Source organism: Pseudogymnoascus destructans, assembly GCF_001641265.1.
Source record: "Pseudogymnoascus destructans isolate 20631-21 unplaced genomic scaffold scaffold_9, whole genome shotgun sequence".
NCBI classification, from domain to species: domain Eukaryota; kingdom Fungi; phylum Ascomycota; class Leotiomycetes; order Thelebolales; family Thelebolaceae; genus Pseudogymnoascus; species Pseudogymnoascus destructans.
In genome coordinates, this window is record NW_020167528.1 from 329,690 (window position 1) to 351,317 (window position 21,628).

Genomic DNA, 21,628 nt, shown 5'->3' on the forward strand with positions numbered 1-21,628 from the left:
ATAAGGGGGAAGTTAGAGGAATAGACGGTTTAACTGAGAGCGTGACAACATAGACATTGGGTGTCACTATACGAGAATGTATTCTTTGATTCACAAGTTGAATTTTTTCTGTTCTTGTTCAATTTTCTCGGCATAATACTTTGTGATTATTAGCAATTTTCTAGGACAATACCAAATCATATAACATGAGCTTCTTACTTCCAGCACCCCATCTCAAACCAATATACCCCAGTACGTCTTTCAGTGGCTGTATCAGCTTTAAGTTACCATCTGTAAGGGTCGTAAGCCTAAGGGTCTCACGGGAGTCCAGGGAACCAGGTCAGGAGGCAGGAAGGTATCGTATTCTGTAAGCACAATAGGTCTACGTAGATACATCGACTATTGACTGGAGGCCTTCTTCCGAGGCCTCCAACCCCTTTTATCTATGCACCTTGTGCCCTATTTTACCGAGCCCTATGGGCCGCTTATGAAAGGGACCTCACGTGGTGGCACGTGATGGCCTTCCTTACACCATCCTTGGATACCTTCGCATCATGGAGACAGACGATGGCGGCTTTATATACGCAATGTGAAATAAAAATTGTGGAATTCTCACTCCGTGCCCAGGATAAGAGGCAGTGATGCCGCCCAGGCCACCAAGCGCCAACCCGGGGCCAAGCCCAGTATCACCCAACTCAGAAGATAAAACTGGGCACCACTGCTCTGAGACTAGCTCAGAAGCAGAGTTTTTCTGCTATATAAAAGAAGTTACAGTGGCTAGATGAATAAAAACATGCTTTCACAGATCACTGTTCTGAACCTGGTTGACACGCCCATAATTATCATATTATTGGACAGAGTTGCCAACCCTGCCGAGTCAGTTTTCACACCCCTTGCTCCATGTGCAATCGCATGCATCAGGGACGTCAAGATATTAAGTGACGCTTAAATACAGTACTCATTATCCAGTGGCTCAACCTTAGATCCGAATTCCAGGACTTCCAGCATAGCACTAGAGTTTCAGTTAGCCCCTGTTCTTTGTATGCATACTCCTGGGATTTACCTTCTGCATATTGCTAGGGAACTATTCGAAAGAGTTTGCAGGGCGTTATTTTCACCCTCGAAAGATGCTAAGAACGAGGTTAACGAGTTTAGGATCTGCATTGCCTCCACTCTTCTAAACTCCTGTTGCGATGTACGCTCGTGGATGTGAGAAAGCACTTGATCTAACAGCAGTGATGAGTAGGCCATCTTAGTGGACGGGTTCATCTGCGCTAAATCTTTAGAGCTCTGATATCTAGGTCAGTTATCTGTATAAATTATAAAGATGGCTTTATATCAAGCACACTATTGCCGCATACCCCTTTTATCGATCGTCCCAGAGATGCACTGTGTCTAGCGCTACTCTCAAGAGATGCGTATCTATTAAGTGCCATCCTTAGCTTCAACATTACTTGATGAGCATCACGAGGGGATCCAACCTATTAGTGATAACAACGCCACGCCAGGTCTGCCGTGCCTCCTCAGCTAAATGCAGATCCGGAAAAGCCCTGGATAGATCCGCAGATGATGCAGCACGCCCCCAGAGCGACCGCTGCCTGGATATTGGCTCCAGCCGAGATGTATGCTGATGGGTACATCGCATGTCCGATTTCGAATGTCGTCAGCAGTAATCGACCCTGTAGCATTGCCAGAGATTCATCCTTGTCGCCTTTAGCATACCTACCCAGCTCTTGATCAGAATATACAGACATCATGTCTACAATGACATATCGCCATCCACTGGCATCGCACACACGAGGAATATAGAGAGAGTTAAGAGACCGAAGCCCGATGGGGCGGCTTCAACACGGAATCTCGATAGTTGCGCATAACAACCCGTCTCCGACACGACCGGCAACCAAGTATGCACCCTCCGAAAAAAAATTACAGCCGCCTCTCGTAACCGCAAACCATCGCCAATAACTGAGGATACTTGGGATTTGAGGGTATAGCGTAAATTAGATGACGTCAAGTCCAATAAATCGGGTACAGGCAGCAGACGTGGAGTCTCCGGATGCGCCGGATGAGAACAGGGTTTATTTAACCTTAATTTATCAGCAACCATGAAGACACCCCACATAAAACTAGCGTACCGTTTACAGAGGGAACAGATTGGCAAGAAGTTTATCACATTGCCGCTTCTGTCTACTGCAGCGGAGGCAAGATTGGTCGGCGCGGGTGGACATAATCGTTGTTGCTGTGGGTGCGGGTGCGGATGCGGGTGCGGAGGGGAACACTCTTATAAATCTTACGCCGAATTGATTATTAAAGATGGGAATGCATAGTTGCTGCCTAATCTAGTTTAGCCTCCGCGTCCGCATCCGCACCCGCACTGGCTTAGAAATGTGATAATTTATGCATGGTAACTTAGTTGTAGGGATGGGAAGGTTGAAAATGGTGTGCTCGGGGATTGTGATTGTCCACCCACAACGCAGTCTAACACATCTCCAGGCCTCAGGCGACTTAGGCGCCCCCATCCTCCACGCCCTCATCTCGAGCAACATCTTCAACATAACCGTCCTCACGCGCCACTCATCCCAAGCCCAATCCCCACCCTCCGTCCGCGTCATCCGCGTCGACTACGCTCCCATCCCCGACCTCGCCGCTGCTCTAAGCAACCAAGATGCCGTGGTATCAGCCCTTACCAGTGAAGCGATGGAGACGCAAGCCCTCCTCATCAAGGCCTCTATCGCCGCGGGCGTGAAGCGGTTCATCCCCTCCGAGTTCTCTCCGAACATAGGTAATCCCAAAAGCGCCGCGTTGCCCGTTTACCAGTCGAAGATCGAGGTGTATCAGCTCCTCGAGCGACTGGCGAGCGATAATCAGCTGTTCACGTATACGTTGATCCGCAACGGGCCGTTGCTGGATTGGTGTTTGATGAAGGGGTTCTTTGTCGGTTTTCAGGGGAAGACCACGCCCTTTTACGATGGCGGAGACCGTCCGTTTAGTACGACGACTCCAGCACCTCGATGAGACGAGGAACCGCGTGGTGTTTGTCCATGATCTCGTCACTTTGGGGAGGGGTATGGAGGGGAGTTTGAGGAGGTGGATAATCTAATACTTGGGGTGGTGGTGTTGAGGTCATGTGCCCATCCAGAACGTAATCACGTGATACAAAGTATCGACATTCTAAGTCACCTGATTATTTACTCGACGGCCCTAATTAATATACTTTGTACGGTGGGCAGCCTCCATGTCCGTACGCCCCCTCTCCCTGCAAGACAGAAGAAAACAGAAGAAAAAGGAAGAGGGTGTGGAGCCAAAACGGTGACAATCAGCCGAGGAAACATTTCATTCCTTTTGCCACGATACGGAGTCGCATTTGCGTGGTGCGAGTCATGTCGTATCGCGACCCTGCGTCCATGGCGGGCGGGCCACATCCATCGCCGTCTCCCTTTCTCCCTTTCCCTTCGTCCGTCCACAGCGTCACACAATCGAAGTTGTATTCTTGGGTTTTCTGGAAGTCGCCGTGCCCAGCCACTAGAGCGACTGCGCCCACACCTCAGCGGCGTCAGCACGCTCGCACAGGCTACTCAGGGCGCGCTAGCAAGGGTGTACGTGGAGTTTCGCAGGGTTAGTGGTGTTGGTAGCGTTAGTAGCTTGCTAGACGTCCGCTGTGCACACACCCCTTGCGCGTTCGGGGATGGACTGAGATTAAGCTGCATTTTGACAGGCCAGGGAGGGTTATTTTAGGGAGCGTACGTACGTATGCTTCTTTCTTTCTTCTTTCCTTCTGCTTTTGCGCCTGCTGTGGATGATAATGATAATGACGCTCAAGGGTCGTCGTTTCAGTATGTAACACACATCCATCCATCCTTCCTCTTCCTGTAATATCAATATTTCCCGCCCGTCCCTACGTCCTCCTCCCCCCTCCTCCCCCCAAGAACGGTGGCAGGTGAAACTCTGGCACCTCCCCGATGGAGTGCCAGAACGCCAGAACGCCAGAACGCCAGAACGCCAGAACGCCAAAGCCACGCCAAAACGCCAAAACGCCAATATGCCAATACGCCAAAACGCCAAAACGCCCTACGCCATACGCCAATACGCCAATAAACCCGCCAACACTCTACTTACTGCACGTTATTGCAATTAACCAGCCGTACACTTGTTCCCGCCCACTTTATTGCCGTCTCGACCTTGTCGAGTGTCGACATGTGTCTCGCCTTGACTCGAACATGGTGTGGATGTACGCGCACACAGCTTGCACAGCCACAGCCGCCTGCAAAAGCCCGAGGACACCAAACCAACAAAATAGCCCTAACAGGGAAGTCAGAAAGGAGCCAGGTGGAGCAGAAAGAGGATATGACAGCAGGGCAGGGGAAAGTACATGGGGATGGTATGTGATATGAGACGGGGGAGGAGACGGAGGAGGAGACGGGGGAGGAGACGGGGGAGGAGAAGGGGGAGGAGACGGAGGAGGAGACGGGGGAGGAGAAGCGGGAGGAGCAGGGGGAGGAGACGGGGGATGAGACGGGGGAGGAGACGGGGGACGGGGGAGGAGACGGGGGAGGAGAGAACAGAGTATCCCATTATAACCAACCCATGTACCAGAACTGTCCTAAGCAGGTACAACACCTTATCCTGTTTTCTACATACAAACGCAAGTACCGTCCCACACCCTCCCCCTCATTATCCAGTCAATCTCTCTCCGCCACTAACCTCGTACCTAGCGTCCCTTAGCCCCCCATTGGCCACACCCCTACTAAACTACTATGTCACTATTTTAGCAGAAGTACTTATCCGTTCTATCTACCCATCTAACCAACTTATGTACCTCCACTACTCCAACTACCCCAACCTACCCTACTCCACCTACTACAATACTCCTACTTGCGTGTTGGCCGACGATAAGGTGATGGGGTTGGTTGATCGCCCCTCGCCCCTCTCTCCTGCCTCCATTTCCCTCCTCCTTTCTCCTCCTTCTCCTCTGTCTCCTCTTTCTCCTCTCTCTCCCTCTCTCTCCTCTCTCCTCTCCCGCCTAATTTCGACTTTTCTTTTGACGTGCCATGTTGTCCCTTCCCTTGTGCCTTTTGTCCCAGGGTACTGTAAGTACTTACTCTACGGTGCTGTGCTGCTCCATCTAATTCTCATATTGCGATTCCCCCCTTCTGCTCCTCTGCTACCTTGTGATCTACTAACTGCTACCTCCTCACACCATCTTTTTACTTTTTACCTTACCTCCTCCCCCCAACTGTTACACATTCATTCCACTTTCCCTTCTTCTCAACACTCACTCAACGGACTCTACCTTCTACCTTCTTCTATACCGTTGTATCCTACGTTTGCTGTTCTTGCTCTCGTCTTTCAACTCTTGCCCAATCCTCCGCGGCGCTCTTCCTTCTTTTCACTCGCTTCGTGCGTTTGCTCCTTCCCCCAAACCGCCACCAAGATGAGCCGCTCTCGCGTTCTCTCTCGCCGCCAGATCGAAGGGCTCATTGCAAACAATCAATCCATCGTAATCTTCGACAACAAGGTCCTGCGCTTGGACAAATGGCTCGAGAGGCATCCCGGAGGCAAGCTGCCGATTCAGCACATGGTGGGCAGAGATGCCACGGACGAGATCAAAATGTAAATTAGGCGGACTCTCACTCTTTCTCTCTCCGAACTATCAAGCTCCTCCCATGGTCCTTGCCGCATCATGTACCTGCCATTGAGTTGTTCCAACTCATCTGTCCTTGCCCCCTTCAAAACGAGCGAACAAAAACTAAACATATCGTGTCGATCTATAGCTACCACTCTTCGGAAACCCTACCGAGGATGGATAGCTTTCGAATTGGATACATAGACATGCCATGGGTCAACTTTGAGCCCCCGATTTCGGGTGGTATCTTCCGCCCATACGAAGGGGAAGCGAATATGCGAAAATGCGCAAAGACGATCACAACCACCCTCTGCCCCTCGAAGACATCAGCTCTCCCTGGAGCCGATGGGACCTGCAACAAGAAGGGTGCACCGCCACCTTGCCCGAATGAAGAGTCACCGCTCAGCAACATTCAGGATAAATTGGACGTGAACCAGCTGGTTACTGGCACGTTGGACAAATTCCCAAGAAGCTGCACGCGGGTCGAGTTCATGGACCTCGCTGAGCAGCTGGAGATAGATTCGGACATTGGCAGATTCCCATCTGTGGACCCGGCAACCCAGAGGACTATCATCAACAGGTACCGCCAGTTACACCAGAAGGTTCAGGACGACGGCCATTACGAGTGTCGCTTCTGGGAATATGGAAAGGAGTGTATCCGCTACGTCTCCATCTTCGCCCTCTCCATGACGGCGTTGAAGTACGGGTGGTATATGACCTCCGCCATGCTTCTGGGCCTGTTTTGGCACCAGATCATGTTCACGGCGCATGACGCTGGCCACTTGGCTATCACCCATAACTACATTGCCGATACTCTCATTGGGATCTTCATTGCGGATTTCTGCTGTGGATTATCCATTGGATGGTGGAAGAGCAGCCATAATGTCCACCACTTGGTTCCCAACCACCCAGTAAGCACCCGTTGACTCCGCAGATAAGACCCTCCGCTAACCACATATCTCAGGCCCACGACCCTGATATTCAGAACCTCCCCCTCTTTGCCAACTCTCCCATGTTCTTCCAGTCCCTCCGCTCCACCTACTACAACTTCGACTTCGCCTGGGACCGCGCCTGCGAGATCGCCATCAAGTTCCAGAAGTACACCTACTACCCCGTCATGGGCATCGCACGCTTCAACCTCTATCTCCTCTCCTGGCTGCACCTGATCTCCCCGCGCTCCTCCAACAAGGGCACGGCAGCCTGGACGCGCCCCACCGAGATCCTCTTCATGGCCTGCTACTGGTACCTCTTCGGCTACCGCCTCCTCTGGCTCACGCTCCCCACCTGGACCATCCGCGTAGCCTTCGTCCTCGTCTCTCACATCATCACCATGCCGCTGCACGTCCAGATCACCCTTTCTCACTGGGGAATGTCGACCGCCGACCTTGGCGCTACGGAGTCCTTCGCACAGAAGCAGCTGCGCACCACCATGGATGTCGATTGCCCCGAGTGGTTGGATTTCATCCACGGCGGACTCCAGTTCCAGGCCGTGCACCACTTGTTCCCGCGTGTGCCCCGCCACAATCTGCGCAGGGTGCAGACGTTGGTTCGGGAGTTCTGCAAGGATGTTGGGATTGAATATACCATCTTCGGATTCGTAGATGGGAACAAGGTCGTCCTCAGCAGGCTGGGCGATATCGCGAAGCAGGTTGAGATTATGGTCGCGTGCCAGAAGCACAAAGTTGAGACGGGGGATATGAGCATCTAAAGCTAGCCAACCCACCGATCTGACGACATTTCTTGCTTCGTTACGAATTTGTCTCTTTTAGCGTGTTTTGTTTTCTTTTTGACTACTTGCTTGTATTTTTTATTTTGGGCGGATGATGAGAGATGGTCGGGCGCATACAAGTTTTTCAATTTGTCACATTTTCAAATCCATAACACTGCATTTTTTATTGGCCGGGCGGAGGGGGCTGAGTCCCTGAGCCCATGGCGAAGGGAGGTGGCCTTTTTATGGCACTTCTCCCTTTTCTTTTCTTTGTTTGCGCGTACGATGAGGAGGATGAGGACGTCGCATGGTGGTGGTGGATATACATCAGCGATGTGCAAATTTTATAGATGAGCGATAATAATAGATGGTGTGACGACAATTAGCTAGAAGTGCATTCCTAGCTTCTAGGTTTAGAAACATAAGAAGCTCTTAGAATTCTGGCGTTTCTAACATTCGTAGAGAAAGAGAACAGCGTGCAATCCATCGTATAAAGAGCTGTTGAAAAGTTGCAATATCACAAGATTTATGAAGCTTACGACGCTTTGCATAAAGCAGCGCCTTATAACTTATAATAGAGATCGTGGTGTTCGAGCTTCGGGTTTAGCGTCCCGCCCTGATCGGGTATCACGCGTGCACGTGCCTGCCGCCGCTTTCAACTTCTATAAGAAGGCCACTCCCTCGCCCCCGAACTCTGTCCCTCTCCACCGTCGCTCCTGCCTCCTTACGTTCTCGCATGTACTGCGCTCGTCGTGCCACGCTTGGCCCCCTCCGTCCCTCCCCTTCACACTGCATGGCCCCGCCCAACGGATCCCCTGCTCGGCCTCGCCGCAGCTGAAAACCCACACTGGCACATGAACGTATTCGCAAAGCCGCGTCGTCAATTCACGCCCTTTGATGGCTGTGACTACGCCTTCCATGCCACCGAGCTCTTCGCGATGGCGAGCCCTCTGAGATCGGTCAAGATGCGAGATTGAGCGTTCAGATCGCACCTCCTCTTGCGCCTTTCTTCGTCGCCGCCCACATCTGAAGCCTGTTGCAACTGTACCATGCGCAATCTGCCTTGAGAGCGCCTTGCGCTATGACCTAGCCAATTGCAAAAATGCCTCGCAATAACGTTGCCGGCCCTTTGGTAGACCACCGCGCGGCACCTTTTGCGACATTGCGAGTTACATGCACTGAGCAGCGACGTTTGCCTCAGTCTAGGCTGATCTTCGAGAGAAGGGCCGATTTGAGATCGAAGCGGAGACCCCTCTTGATAGCCATCGCGACCGCGACTATCCGTGTATTGCAGCCATTCACCTTCGAGGCACTCATTCGGGAATACTACCGGGTCTGCGGATAAATGGATAAGAGAGTGGACAATCGCAAAGCCACCACCTTCATGGCGCTGGTTTCAAGGATTTATGAAGGCTCATCCAGATCTATTTCGAGTTATTAAGACTAAGGCAATTGCTCAAGTGCGTGTCACTTCTCACGACATATCTGCAGTCACAAATTGGTTTGCAGAGTACTTAGCTTGGTGTACGCAGCATAATATCCAGCCACAGGATATTTACAACTTTGATGAGACTGGATTCCGAGTAGGAGTAGCACTAGGACAAGAGGTGGTTGTTCCAGCATATATCACAGAAGTTCGTACAGTTTATTATTCTTAGATGCTTTAAGCTTACTTATTTAAGATGTATGTTCCTATGGCTGAAAACCGCAAATCTGTCACAGTGATCGAGTCTATCTGTGCTATTGGGAAAGAGTATCCACCTGTGATTATTGTACAAGGACACCAGCATATGGAGTCTTGGTATCATGAAAAATTGAATGGCGACGAATTAGTCTTGCTTTCAGATTCAGGATATACAAACAGCGAGCTTGCGATGATATTTTTGGAGCACTTTATAAAGCATACAGATGCTGGCCCTAATAAACCGATGAAAGTGTTTCTTATGGACAGCCATATAAGCCATACAACTCCAGAGTTTCTCCTACGGGCTATGTTACGATATCAAGTGCGCCTTGCAGCTCAAGTGGGGGTTCAGGGGTGTGGGGAGCTTTCCGGGGTTGGAGCGAAGTTTTCAGTTGTGGAGTGAATTCTCAGAACTGGTCTCGCTAAAGAGAATTCACTCTGTATATAGATCGAGCCACTGCTCGAGTGCTCCTCTTCTCTTTCCTTTCTTCTCTAGATTGAGTTTAATTCATAATACCCAACTGGCGCCCTATGCCTTGGTGAACCGTGACAGGCTACAGAGATGAATATTCATCCATATCCCTTTCCGTCACATCTTACTCATGTGATGCAACCTCTTGATGTTGGTGTTTTCCAACCATATAAACACTGGCATAAGAAAGCAGTTCAACACGCAATGCGGAGCTTAGATATTGATTACAATATAGCCTCATTCTTCCGCGATTTATCAGAGATTCGCAAGAACACATTTAAAAAGGGAACCATTATAGGAGCCTTTCGCAACTCTGGAATGTGGTAAATCAACTCCCAAGAAGCTTTGAAGACAATGGGGGTATATGCTCCTCTTGAGCATCAAGAAAACTGTCAAGAAATTCCAAGAACATCAACGAAATTTATACATTCAGAGCTAAAACTTCAACACTGGCAAGCTAGAATACCAGATCTACTGTCTAATCCATCAGCTCTAGAGTGGAATTCCTGGGCACGCGGTACTGAAAACATGCTTGCATATGGAGAGCTTGCAATCCTACAGCATGATTTACTATCTATAAAGGTTGCAAATCAACAGAAGGCTAAGATCCGAAGTCGCTCTGTTCTTCAGACAACTAGTGGTACGTTAACAGCAAGAGACGCACAGAAAAAAAAAGAAGACAAGGCTAAAAAACATAAGGAATCACAGGAGCGGACTGCAAATTATAGGTTACGGATTGCACTGAGCAAAGTCAAGAAGGCACTCCACAAGTGTGGAGTAGAAGCACGCAAAGCTGAGCAGGCAAGAAAGCGTCAAGTTAGTATTCTGTTAAAGGCAAATAAGGAGGTTCCTCTTGATTTACTAGAGCCAATTCAAGACCCAGAGAAATTAGCTCAAGAATCAGAGCTCCAAGAAAAGCTACCTCCCAGCTAATTTCAACAATGGGCTATTCACAGTCGCAAGTAGACGAAGATGAGGATACTGGTTTTATTAGATTCAGTGGGTTAGATGTGGAGGAGAGCGATAGCTTTTTTGTAGACCATGAGCTTGATCTTGAGGACAATTTGACATTAGGAATAGCTTATCATTTACAGTCAAAAGTCATGGTACATTTATTACGATGGTGGTTGTATTGGAATCTATATACCAATACTATCTGGCGGTGTGCAACTTGCTTTCCGTGTGCAACTTGCTTTCGCCGACCACCTGCAGGGTGGTCGGTGCGAACACCGACGATTAAATCTATTTGCTTGGCATTAGACAAGGGTGGGGGGATGGTGCCAGTGCATATTGGTCTATCAGAAATCAAGGGTCCCGAAGCCCCGAAACCCGAAGCCACAGGGCCTTGATAGCATTGACGAATATAGGTGCGAGTACTCTTGATCTTCGACTGAATTTCACATATTCTACAAAATAATAAGTAGAGCTAAGATTCTGTAGTCTATGAGAGTCAAAAACGACTCTGCTGGACAGTTTACATGCTCGACTGCCAGTTCCCAACTCTACTCAATTTGCCCTCCACCATTTCGCAAGACAAATTATCTGCACTAGAGAGTCCATGCAACAAAGAGTTCTGGCAGGCTCATCAGCATGACACTGGAAATGCTTACTCGGGCCAGCCTCTATCCCGCCATCGATATCTTTCACTACTGGGGTTTCCTGCCAGTCGTGTCGATCATTCTGTAAACCTCAAGGGCCAGTGGCATCAGCAATCTGAGGCACAATAAAAGGCTGAGCTTTCTCCAATGAAGCTTAACCCATCGAGCCAATTTATTGTGCTTCTTGTAATATTAAGTCAGCTTTATGAATATTCTCAAGAAGTAGTACTTGCAGGAAAGATTTGTGGTGGTGATGTTTCATACGACAATAGAGGTACAAATGGCGACTCTACTTATATGGAAATTTCATAGGGACACCGCCAACCAAATGAGAGAAATGCTAAGGGGTCCTTCAGAGACGCAAGGTTGGGCCATCTAGAAGCACTTGCCAAAAGAAAGATGCAACTATTAGGATATTATCACATGTCACTAAGATTCCTAATGTCAAAATTATCAAATTGGGTCAGAATGTCTCTGCAGTCGCTTGATGCGGTATTGCTATGTATAGAAATGATTGATTCACTCGCACCAGTCAATCACAACTCATCCACCAACAAACACTCGATGGTGAGGTATTGTCACGAACGCATCACGTGCGGAGTCATAACACGTGAGCTACGGTGCCAGGACGGAGGAACGTCCGGCCGAAGAACACGTGAAGCCGTAGTATATAGTAGGAACGCGGACCTTCAGAGAAAGGTCAGCGTTCAGTCTCTGTAATCTACAGGATCTATAAACGCATATACGATTGAAGAACGTGATCTCGTACTGCCCTGTTCATTGAAGATCCTTACATTCTGAACGCTCCACTATTCCTGCGATCAGGAAGAACAGCCCAGTACGAAGTCAACCCAGCCGCCATGCCACCGTGCAGAACCCGACGCACCTCCGCTACCAACCCCGAGCATGAGGGTAGTGAGACCGCTCCTGCCACCTCCCAGGAGAAAAGTATGGTAGAAAGTGTGGGCGCTATGGCCCCAGAATGGCATGAAAGCCCACCGGGAATCGAGGCGCAATTGCCAATGGCGCAAGCCTTTGAAGCCGAGCTCCAGAGGGAGCTCGAGCTCAAGGAAACTGGAGAACGGATCCAGCGATTGCAAGAACGGCTACAGGGCCAGCAGACGATCGAACTCGAGGCTGGGCCACACGACGACTCACCCCTAGAGCGGAGCGCGACGCCTGCGAGTTCCGTCTCGCAGGAAGGCGTGCCGCGTAGTTGGCGACCGAGAGCTATACCTGAATACAGGGGGAAGACTGTCCACGAGCACTCTGAATTTATTACGAGCTGTGAGCTGGCCTTCCGCCTAGAGCCCCGGGTCAACAAGTCGGATGAGCTGCGCTGCGACTTCGCAGCTACCTGCTTATAGGAGAACCTCGAGACGCGTGGCTCCGGTACGAGGAACCGGCCTTCTGCAAGACCTGGGAGGGCTTTAAGAGCTTCCTCCTCAATTTAGTACAGGACCCAGTCAACCGCACCATTGCAACAGCGGTAAAATACGAGGAGGCGTGACAGCAGGTCGGACAGACCACGCAGGCGTTCGCGACCTACCTCGCGACTTTAGAGGCGGACCTGCCAGCTTATAAGGGAGAACACCAGGTCCAGCATCTATTCGCGAAGCTTCAGCCGGATGTAAGGGACAAAGTCATTGCCTATCCTGAAATACCCCGTTCCCGAGGAGCACTCATTGCGCTAGCAGCCCGCTTTGAACAGCTAGACGCGTCGAAGATCCAGGGCTCGAGGAATCAGAACGGAGGGAAATCCAGTAGCCAGGATGACCGACCCCATAAGAGGTCACAACCAGGCGCAAATGAGGGCCGGAGCACACCCAAGACGTTTCCAAAGCGCCCCCGCCTCTCAGACGAGGAAGAGCAACATCGGAGGGACAACAACCTCTGCTTCAAGTGTGGTCGGGCAGGCCACATGTCGGCTCAGTGCTTTGCTCAGCTGCCTAGCAGCGAACCTCGAGTGCGGGCTGCAACAAAGGGTTTCGGAAATCCAAAAAACTAGACCCGTCCACTGAAGCCCCAGCGGTTGGAGAGGGGGAGAAGGGGACTGCCCAGGGCTTGTCAACGCTTGTAGACGTGAAGGGGTCAGAGGAGTGGCGGACGATCCACGCACTTGTGGACAGCGGCACCACAGAGAACCTTATATCGCATGTAGTGGCGAAGGAAATAGGAGGAGAGTGGGAGCCGACCTTCGTGACAGCTAAGGGTGTCGGCGACCAGGAAATTCAGCTCTTCGGAAGGGCTCAGCTTACCCTCCGCGTTAAGGATGCTGAAGGGGTGCAGATGGAAGGGAAACACTCCTTTTCAGCAACCGAGCTTGAGGGGTACGATCTTATGCTTGGGCACCCGTGGCTTCTTAGGCGAGAATCCAATGATAACTGGCAGGAAGGCTCGTGGAGATTTCCTGTTGAGGATATCCAATACCTTTCGCATGAAGAGGCGGAGGGCTTGCAGAGTCGCAACGAGCCTGTTTATGTAGCAATGCTACATAGAATAGAAGAGGAAGGGCAAGAGCTAAAGGCTCAAGGAGTCCCAGAAGAATACCGCACATTCCTTGACGTCTTTGACAACGAAGGGGCAGCATCGCTGCCAGAGTACTCAAAGCGTGTGGAGCATGCTATTGATATTGAGCCAGGGAAACAACCGCCTTGGGGACCGATCTATAGCCTCTCAGCAAAAGAGCTGGCGACGCTAAGGGTATACTTAGAGGACTCACTCCAGAAGGGTTGGATTCATCACTCGACGAGCCCCGCTGGAGCGCCAATTCTTTTTATCCCAAAGCCAGATGGATCCAAGCGATTGTGTGTGGATTACCGAGGCCTCAATGTGATAACGGTGAGGAATCGGCACCCTACTCCCTTAATATCAGAGATCCTTGATCGATTGAGTGGCGCAGTGATGTTCACTAAGCTCGACGCAAAGGATGTGTATCAGCGTATGAGAATACGGAAGGGGGATGAGTGGAAGACAGCGTTTCAGACGAGGTATGGCCTCTTCGAATACCTAGTGATGCCATTTGGGCTCTGTAACGCCCCTGCCTCCTTCCAAGCGTACATCAACGAAGCCCTCGCAGGTCTTGTGGATGTATTGTGTATTGTGTACCTTGAAGATATTTTGATCTATTCAAAGTGTAGTGAGGACCACCCGCAACACGTCCGCACAGTCCTTGAGAGGCTTCGGAAGTTCAAGATATACTGTAACCTAAAGAAGTGCAAATTCTCTACAACAGAGGTAGAGTTTCTTGGGTTTATCGTCTCGACAAAGGGGGTCTCAATGGATACCTCTCGGGTTGAGACAATCATGGAGTGGCCGGAACCTACAAGTTTTAAAAATCTACAGGTCTTCCTTGGGTTTGCGAACTTCTATCGGAGGTTCATCGAGGGGTATTCGCATATAGCGCAGCCCCTTACAGGAATGTTGAAGGGAAGTGATAAGGGGAAAAAGGCTGGCCCATTCCATTGGAATAAGGAGGAGGCAGAGGCTTTTCAGACGTTGAAAACAGCGTTTACGTCCGCTCCGCTCCTCCGCCACTTTGACCCGAATCAACCCATTCGTCTTGAGACGGACGGTTCAGGAATGGCGATTGCTGCCATCCTAACCCAGCCGTACACTGACGAAGCGGGGGTCACGCGGTGGCACCCCATATCCTTCTACTCCCGGAAGCTGAAGGACACAGAGATCAGGTACGACGTCCATGACGTTGAGCTTCTCGCTATCGTCGCAGCATTTAAGCACTGGCATCACTATCTACAGGATAGTAAGGACCGATCACAACAATTTGGTCTACTTCATGAAGAAGGCAGCCATTAATAATAGGTAGGCCCATTGGATCGAGTTCCTGGCAGGCTTCGACTTCGAAATCGAACATCGACCTGGCCGTACAAACCCTGCAGATGGTCCGAGTCGTAGACCGGACTACGTCGACCGCCAACATAAGGTGTATGATGGGTTGCTCCCTACGCTTCAGCAGAAGCTGGCACGTGGATGGAGCGAGGTTGCTATAAGCAGCGAGCGTGAGGCGTCACAGCAGAGTACTCGAATCCGCGCTGTATTTGCAAAAGCAAACAGTCAAACGGAAACTAAAGATATCCTCCACGAAGTGGAACAGCTCTCACGACCCCTCCGCAGACAGGGCGCAGAGCAGACACCAGCTGTGATTGCACGGTGCCGAGTGGTACGCGCGGCAGCAGCAGAGTCGCCATACGGGGACCCCCCTGTAGACCTTCAGAAGCTCATCACTCAAGCCCAAAACAGTGATCTGTTCTTGAGCGGGAGAATTCAAAGGATGACGAAGAGGTTGCCCCGTACGGACGGAGTAGAGCGCGAGTGGGCAATACACCCAGTAAGCGGAGTGTTATACAAGCACAGGAAGATGCCATTCCCAAGAGTCCCAGCTCTTATTGAAGAACTCCTACGTATACACCACGATGACCCGCTTGCAGGGCATTTTGGGGTGGCAAAGACCACCGAGCTCCTACAGAGGAAGTACGAATGGCTGGATCTACGGAAAGACGTAAAAGAATACGTTAAGACGTGCCAGGTTTGTCAGAAAATGGTAACGAAGCGGCACCGCCCATATGGCGAGTTGCAGCTGCTCCCACAGCCAAATGGTCCAGGTGAAGAAATCACAATTCTTATCCTGCACTACGTCATCACAGAGTTCGGTATTCCGAAGGGAATTGTATCCGATAGGGGATCAGTGTTCACAAGCAATTACTGGTCCTGTCTCTGTTTCTACCTTAAGATTTGACAGCGATTGAGCACCGCTTTCCATCTGCAGACAGACGGACAGACTGAGCGGCAGAATCAAACGATTGAGCAATACCTACGCTCCTTTGTTACAAGCCTACAGGATGAGTGGGTAGGGCTATTACCTCTAGCCCAGTTTACGTACAACAATTCCTACCACTCTACAATAAGGATGTCGCCATTCCGGGCATTGAAGGGGTTTGACCCGCAGATGCCAGACATAAGTGTCGCGGACGCCCCTCGAAAGGGAGACGCGTGTAACGCTGACTTCTAAACGATAGAAGACACAGAGGTTCTCTTGCGTAAAGGTTTACTTATCAGAGGAGGCAGGGGATCAGACACAAAGGCTTCAAGTAACACGTTACTAGTATATAACAAATACTGTATTGAGTTGAGCACGAAGCTCCTATCTAAGGAAATACTATCTACTTATATAGTGGCGTCGTGCCTAGTGGACTCCTGGGAACTCACTCGAGTCCTCGGAGTCCTGGACTCTTAGGATTCTTCTCATCATCCTGCGAGTCCGTCACGTGCCTAGTGGACTCCTGGGAACTCACTCGAGTCCTCGGAGTCCTGGACTCTTAGGACTCTTCTCATCATCCTGCGAGTCCGTCACGTGATACTTTCGGAACTACTATTCCCCGCTGCCCCTCCAGGTACCAGGGCCGGTCTCATGCGACCTCCCTCCTTCCTGTCCTGTAGTTGGCCAGCCTTCTTGTTCCGTCGTAACAACGCGCCTGAAGCAATTGAGAGGGTGGCTCAACTTCAGGAAGAAAGGGAAGCGATGGCGCGGAATTGGGTGAAAGCCACCCAGGCGCAGTCGAAGCACTACAATGCAAAAAGGAAGCCTATGGAGTATAATATGGGCGACCAAGTATTGTTGTCAGCAAGGAACCTCAAGCTGCGTAGGTCAAACAGAAAGCTCGCAGAACGGTTTGTAGGGCCCATTTAAGGTTGTAGGAATCATCGGTAAACAAGCGTACTGATTAGAACTGCCACAGGAGTTGGCAGTCCACCCTACTTTCCACGTGTCACTCCTCGAGCCCTATTATAAGAGGCAGCCAGTAGTCAGAGAGGCAACAGACGTGCCACGAGTGACTGATGTAGGCAGGGAGCTAGGAGCTTAGTAAAAACAGGCAAGAGCACCCGTCAGATCACAGTAAACAAGAGAAGCCACAACAGAGGGAGAAGAGTGTATTCATCTAGCTACGCGCAAGCAGGGCCGCAGAGGGCAAACAGAAGCAAAACGTGCCTCAAGCGGCATCATCCTCGGTAATCTCACTCTCACTCTCACCCCACCACAGTCTCCAGCTCCCAATCCGGCTCAAGCTCGCCATCGACATGTTCCCGGTCCACGTCGTCCTCGCTGTCAGAAGACTCGTACTCCTCAGCCAGGGCGACGTCAGGAAGGTGGCGGTGCTACAAGGAGTCAGTGGGGTTAGCAGTAACAAGACAGAGGTGATACGTACGATAGCCTTCTGGAGGTCATTGCCAAGACGAGTAGTTCGGCGCAGGCTTCGGACCTCCGACACGATCTCAATGAGGGCGAGGCCGAGATTCACCTTCTGCGGCTGCGAGTCGTGACCCACGCGGTGGCGGCGACGAAGGAGATTCTTGCCTTGCACGATGTAGGCTGTATATTTCTCCTGGACGGCTGCTAAGATCTTAGCACGGCTGTTGGCTAAGGTCTTGGAGAAGGCCTCCTCGTCGTGCTGGATGGCGTCGCGATACAGCTGGAAGGCGTCGGCAAGGCGATTGAACTGGCAGAGAACGAAGGTTGGGATCTAGGCTGTTAGTAAACAGACAAGACGTAGAGGGTCTGTGGACTTACCGGGAGGCACTTGTTATGTTGCTCCACGCAGTACTCGCAGCGGCTCATCGGATTCTTCTTCTCGCAAACGAGGAGTCAGCAATCTCGGTACACTCGCTTAGAGCAACGAAGGCAGAGGTTGAGCTTGGCGTAATGGTGGGTGCACCAGATATGAGAATCTAGCCACCCAAGGAAGGGATGAATTTACTAAGACAACACACTGTCTTAGGAAACAGAGCCAAAGGGTTGTAGCTTAGACTATTCCACAACGCAGCAATTAGGTGTATGATGTGGTGAAGTGGTTTAGACAAGTTGCAACAAATGTTGAGTCTGAGAACTCAGGGGTAAGTCAGAGGTTAGCACCTCACTGACTTTTCAAAAACAGAGAATAACAAGATCAATGCTTGGAAGCTTGGAAAAGACGTAGAAGTATGTGCTAGTCGATTTACTGTATTGCCTGCTTGCCCTTTCTTAAGGAAAGGGCAATCCTATTTATGCCAAAGGAGTGTAGTTCTCTCATTTTCCATGACTTTCCATGACTAACCAGGCTTGGTAAATGTATTAGAAATCAAGTGCGACCCACAACTAGCTTGCTAATCATGTAGTAAACGTGAGAGAATCCCATAGAACCATCTCTTGGGTTCCTAGCCTATAGGAAGTGAAAAGGAGGTCCAAGGTCAGAGTACCTATAGATAAATTATGTCATAACTTAACCAATCTTGTGGGTAAGTAAGGAGCGATGACGTGTAATGAACCATAGAGGGTTGTAGAAGCTTCTAGAGCTATCGCTCATGTTCCTAGGCCTCTATTTGGTAGAGATATGCCATGTGGTAGTATTGGCCCACCCCCTTAAGGAGGAGGTTTTCTTAATAACTTGTTCAATGAGTGTCCAAATGATATGCTGTGATGTATGTAGCATAAACAGATGTAGTAGAAGAGTTTGCAGCAATCGTTGAGTAGTATTGCTTCTGTTGTTGGTGTGATAAGCCAAGATATGTATGGTGACTTGTAGGTTTGAGGAGGAGATTTCTAAGTTTGCTCTTGAGTTTGATAGCAAACTGAGTGCAACGAATGTCAGTATGACACTTGGCCTTCTTGCGAAGGATCTTCGACGGGGAGGCAACTATGACCTCCGAGGGGGTGTTCTGGCAGTGACCACGCGATGGGGTTGCAAGGACACGACGGCGCAGGTCCACCACAGAATCTGAGCGTCCAGGGCGCGGTGGAGAGCGGCCACAGTGACACGGACCAGTGACAGAAAGGTTGCGGGCAGGGCGCGTAGCGTCGTCCTCAACGCTCGAAAGGGGCTCCTCGTCTGCCCCCAGAGAGCTTGAGCAGCAGCTTCCTTCGCTTTCTTGTTCCTGGCCCTAGTGGTAGCAGCTTTCACTGCTGTCGCTTTCTTCTTCTCCAACAAGGCATCAACGGCAGCCAGGCGTTCTGCTTCAGTGAGCCGAGCCTCTGGGATAGCGGCCGCAGTTGCTTTGCCATTGTTCTTCTTTGGGGGGGGCCATGATGGTGAAGTCGTCAGAGTGAGGTCAGAGAAGGGAGACCTACAGATCTATCAGTATAAGGATCCAAGGTATTAAGAACAGTACTCACAACAGAAGGGAAGCGGTAGCTACATGCAACAGAAAGCAGGAAGAAGTTGGTGGTGTTGTTGTGGGTAAAAGTGAGAAGAAGAAGGAGGGAAAAGAAGAAGCGGTCACAACAAAACACCACAACAGTACGGATGTGAAGCGCCTACCCCGACAGCCTTAATCATTAGGCCAGCATGGCAGTGGCACCCTCATCAATAACCTCACTTCACAGAAGTTGGCAACCCAGGGCTCAAAGGGGCTTGAGCCTCAAAGGGGGGGATAATTGTCACGAACGCATCACATGGGGGGTCATAACACGTGAGCTACGGTGCCAGGACGGAGGAACGTCCGGCCGAAGAACACGTGAAGCCATAGTATATAGTAGGAACGCGGACCTTCAGAGAAAGGTCAGCGTTCAGTCTCTGTAATCTACAGGATCTATAAACGCGTATACGATTGAAGAACGTGACCTCGTACTGCCCTGTTCATTGAAGATCCTTACAGGTATGGCATCTTCCTCTGCTACATCACTCTTTGGGCCTTCATCAATGTCGCGCGCAGAGAACAAAAACAGGGGCTCATGCATTTGATAGAGACTAATGATAAAATAAACTCTGGTCACTTTACTGCGGTAGTAAAGAGGGGTCTAATCGAAAATAGCGAAGATACCCCGAATTGCATGGTTTCTTCGTTTGATGTTTCGAGATTGATATTTCGAAGTGCATCAGAGGTGCTCACATGCATGGGTACTTGGCATGTAGCTTTGGATTTGGCTGTCTTGCTATATAAGAGGGCAGAAATGTAATTGAGACCCATATTATGTCTTCATTTATTATATAAAGAAGATTCAAAAAAGAACTGTTGAAAATATTGTTTCGCAATCCACACGGGGAAAGAAACTACTACAGGCTAGATTGAATGTAATGATGTACGGTTATGCTCGCGCTACATCCCACTGAGCCAAAAAGACTACAGTGTTCCGGCTCGCCCAGAATACGCGTAACATGCTTTATATACCACACGTACTGTAACGGTGGCACCCGTTACATTGAAGTTCCCGTCCACTGATTATGGTCGGTTAGACATGTAGCGCCATCAGAAACCATGACACCCATGATTTAGATCCGATATCCTTTTAGCACATCTTACAGCGACAGACTCAATTGAAGTATGGATGTCTTGTTGAATCTGCGCTTGGTAGGTTCAGTAGAATAGTAAATGATAATTCCGGTATCACGAGTAGGTGTCATACTGACATTCGTTGCACTCAGTTTGCTATCAAACTCAAGAGCAAACTTAGAAATCTCCTCCTCAAACCTACAAGTCACCATACATATCTGGGCTTATCACACCAACAACAGAAGCAATACTACTCAACGATTGCTGAAAACTCTTCTACTACATCTGTTTATGCTACATACATCACGGCATATCATTTGGACACTCATTGAACAAGTTATTAAGAAAATCTCCTCCTTAAGGGGGTGGGCCAATACTACCACATGGCATATCTCTACCAACTAGAGGCCTAGGAACATGAACGATAGCTCTAGAAGCTTCTACAACCCTCTATGATTCATTACACGTCATCGCTCCTTAGTTACCCACAAGATTGGTTAAGTTATGACATAATTTGTCTATAGGTACTCTGACCTTGGACCTCCTTTTCACTTCCTATAGGCTAGGAACCCAAGAGATGGTTCTATGGGATTCTCTTACGTTCACTACATGATTAGCAAGCTAGTTGTGGGTCGCACTTGATTTCTAATACATTTACCAAGCCTGGTTAGTCATGGAAAGTCATGGAAAATAAGAGAACTACACTCCTTTGGCATAAATAGGATTGCCCTTTCCTTAAGAAAGGGCAAGCAGACAATACAGTAAATCGACTAGCACATACTTCTACGTCTTTTCCAAGCTTCCAAGCATTGATCTTGTTATTCTCTGTGTTTGAAAAGTCAGTGAGGTGCTAACCTCTGACTTACCCCTGAGTTCTCAGACTCAACATTTGTTGCAACTTGTCTAAACCACTTCACCACATCATACACCTGATTGCTGCGTTGTGGAATAGTCTAAGCTACAACCCTTTGGCTCTGTTTCCTAAGACAGTGTGTTGTCTTAGTAAATTCATCCCTTCCTTGGGTGGCTAGATTCTCATATCTGGTGCACCCACCATTACAGTAGGGCCCAATTGATCAGTAGTAAAATGCATATTCATTTAATCTAGCTACTCTAGCTACTCTATATACTGTAGAACTCTCCTCTGAGTCGCGGGTAAGCAAGTCCGTAGGCTTGACCGGAGTTTGCCCCCGAGTCTATTTCTCATGGTGCGGAGTGAGAACTCCGCTGCCTGATGCTTCGGGCATGGAGTGAGAATTCCACACGCCCCTTCACTCCTTGACTGGTGCTTTGGCACTCCAGT

General features: G+C 49.8%; 5 protein-coding genes across 5 annotated transcripts; 3 read left to right on the plus strand and 2 right to left on the minus strand.

Moving 5' to 3' along the window:
• Positions 1-924: 924 nt before the first annotated feature.
• Positions 925-1,230, minus strand: VC83_04191 (uncharacterized protein; the record flags this gene model as incomplete). The annotated part of the gene is made up of 2 exons (XM_024467826.1): positions 925-991; positions 1,043-1,230. The coding sequence occupies 2 exons, from the start codon at positions 1,228-1,230 to the stop codon at positions 925-927; spliced, it is 255 nt and encodes an 84-aa protein (XP_024324316.1).
• A 986-nt stretch (positions 1,231-2,216) lies between these two features.
• VC83_04192 (uncharacterized protein) lies at positions 2,217-3,223 on the plus strand. Its single transcript, XM_024467827.1, has one exon. The coding sequence runs from the start codon at positions 2,377-2,379 to the stop codon at positions 2,992-2,994; it is 618 nt and encodes a 205-aa protein (XP_024324315.1). The 5' UTR covers positions 2,217-2,376; the 3' UTR covers positions 2,995-3,223.
• Positions 3,224-3,938: 715 nt separating this feature from the next.
• Positions 3,939-4,389, plus strand: VC83_04193 (uncharacterized protein; the record flags this gene model as incomplete). The annotated part of the gene is made up of 1 exon (XM_024467828.1): positions 3,939-4,389. One exon carries the CDS (start codon positions 3,939-3,941, stop codon positions 4,368-4,370), a length of 432 nt encoding a protein of 143 aa, XP_024324314.1. The 3' UTR covers positions 4,371-4,389.
• A 574-nt stretch (positions 4,390-4,963) lies between these two features.
• On the plus strand, positions 4,964-9,321 carry VC83_04194 (uncharacterized protein). The gene is made up of 4 exons (XM_024467829.1): positions 4,964-5,589; positions 5,751-6,513; positions 6,567-8,944; positions 8,993-9,321. The coding sequence occupies exons 1-3, from the start codon at positions 5,411-5,413 to the stop codon at positions 7,308-7,310; spliced, it is 1,686 nt and encodes a 561-aa protein (XP_024324321.1). The 5' UTR covers positions 4,964-5,410; the 3' UTR covers positions 7,311-8,944; positions 8,993-9,321.
• A 7,788-nt stretch (positions 9,322-17,109) lies between these two features.
• VC83_04195 (uncharacterized protein) lies at positions 17,110-19,792 on the minus strand (the record flags this gene model as incomplete). Its single annotated transcript, XM_024467830.1, has 5 exons — positions 17,110-17,238; positions 17,289-17,603; positions 17,651-17,710; positions 18,879-19,179; positions 19,677-19,792. 5 exons carry the CDS (start codon positions 19,790-19,792, stop codon positions 17,110-17,112), a joined length of 921 nt encoding a protein of 306 aa, XP_024324320.1.
• Between the last annotated feature and the right edge of the window lie 1,836 nt (positions 19,793-21,628).

Bases quoted from the DNA above. Each gene is read 5' to 3' on its own strand.
- VC83_04192 (XM_024467827.1), top strand. From the start codon at position 2,377: ATGCATGGTAACTTAGTTGTAGGGATGGGAAGGTTGAAAATGGTGTGC.
- VC83_04194 (XM_024467829.1), top strand. From the start codon at position 5,411: ATGAGCCGCTCTCGCGTTCTCTCTCGCCGCCAGATCGAAGGGCTCATT. The intron at 5,590-5,750 runs GTAAATTAGGCG...GTCGATCTATAG, and splicing joins GCCACGGACGAGATCAAAAT to CTACCACTCTTCGGAAACCC. The intron at 6,514-6,566 runs GTAAGCACCCGT...CACATATCTCAG, and splicing joins ACTTGGTTCCCAACCACCCA to GCCCACGACCCTGATATTCA.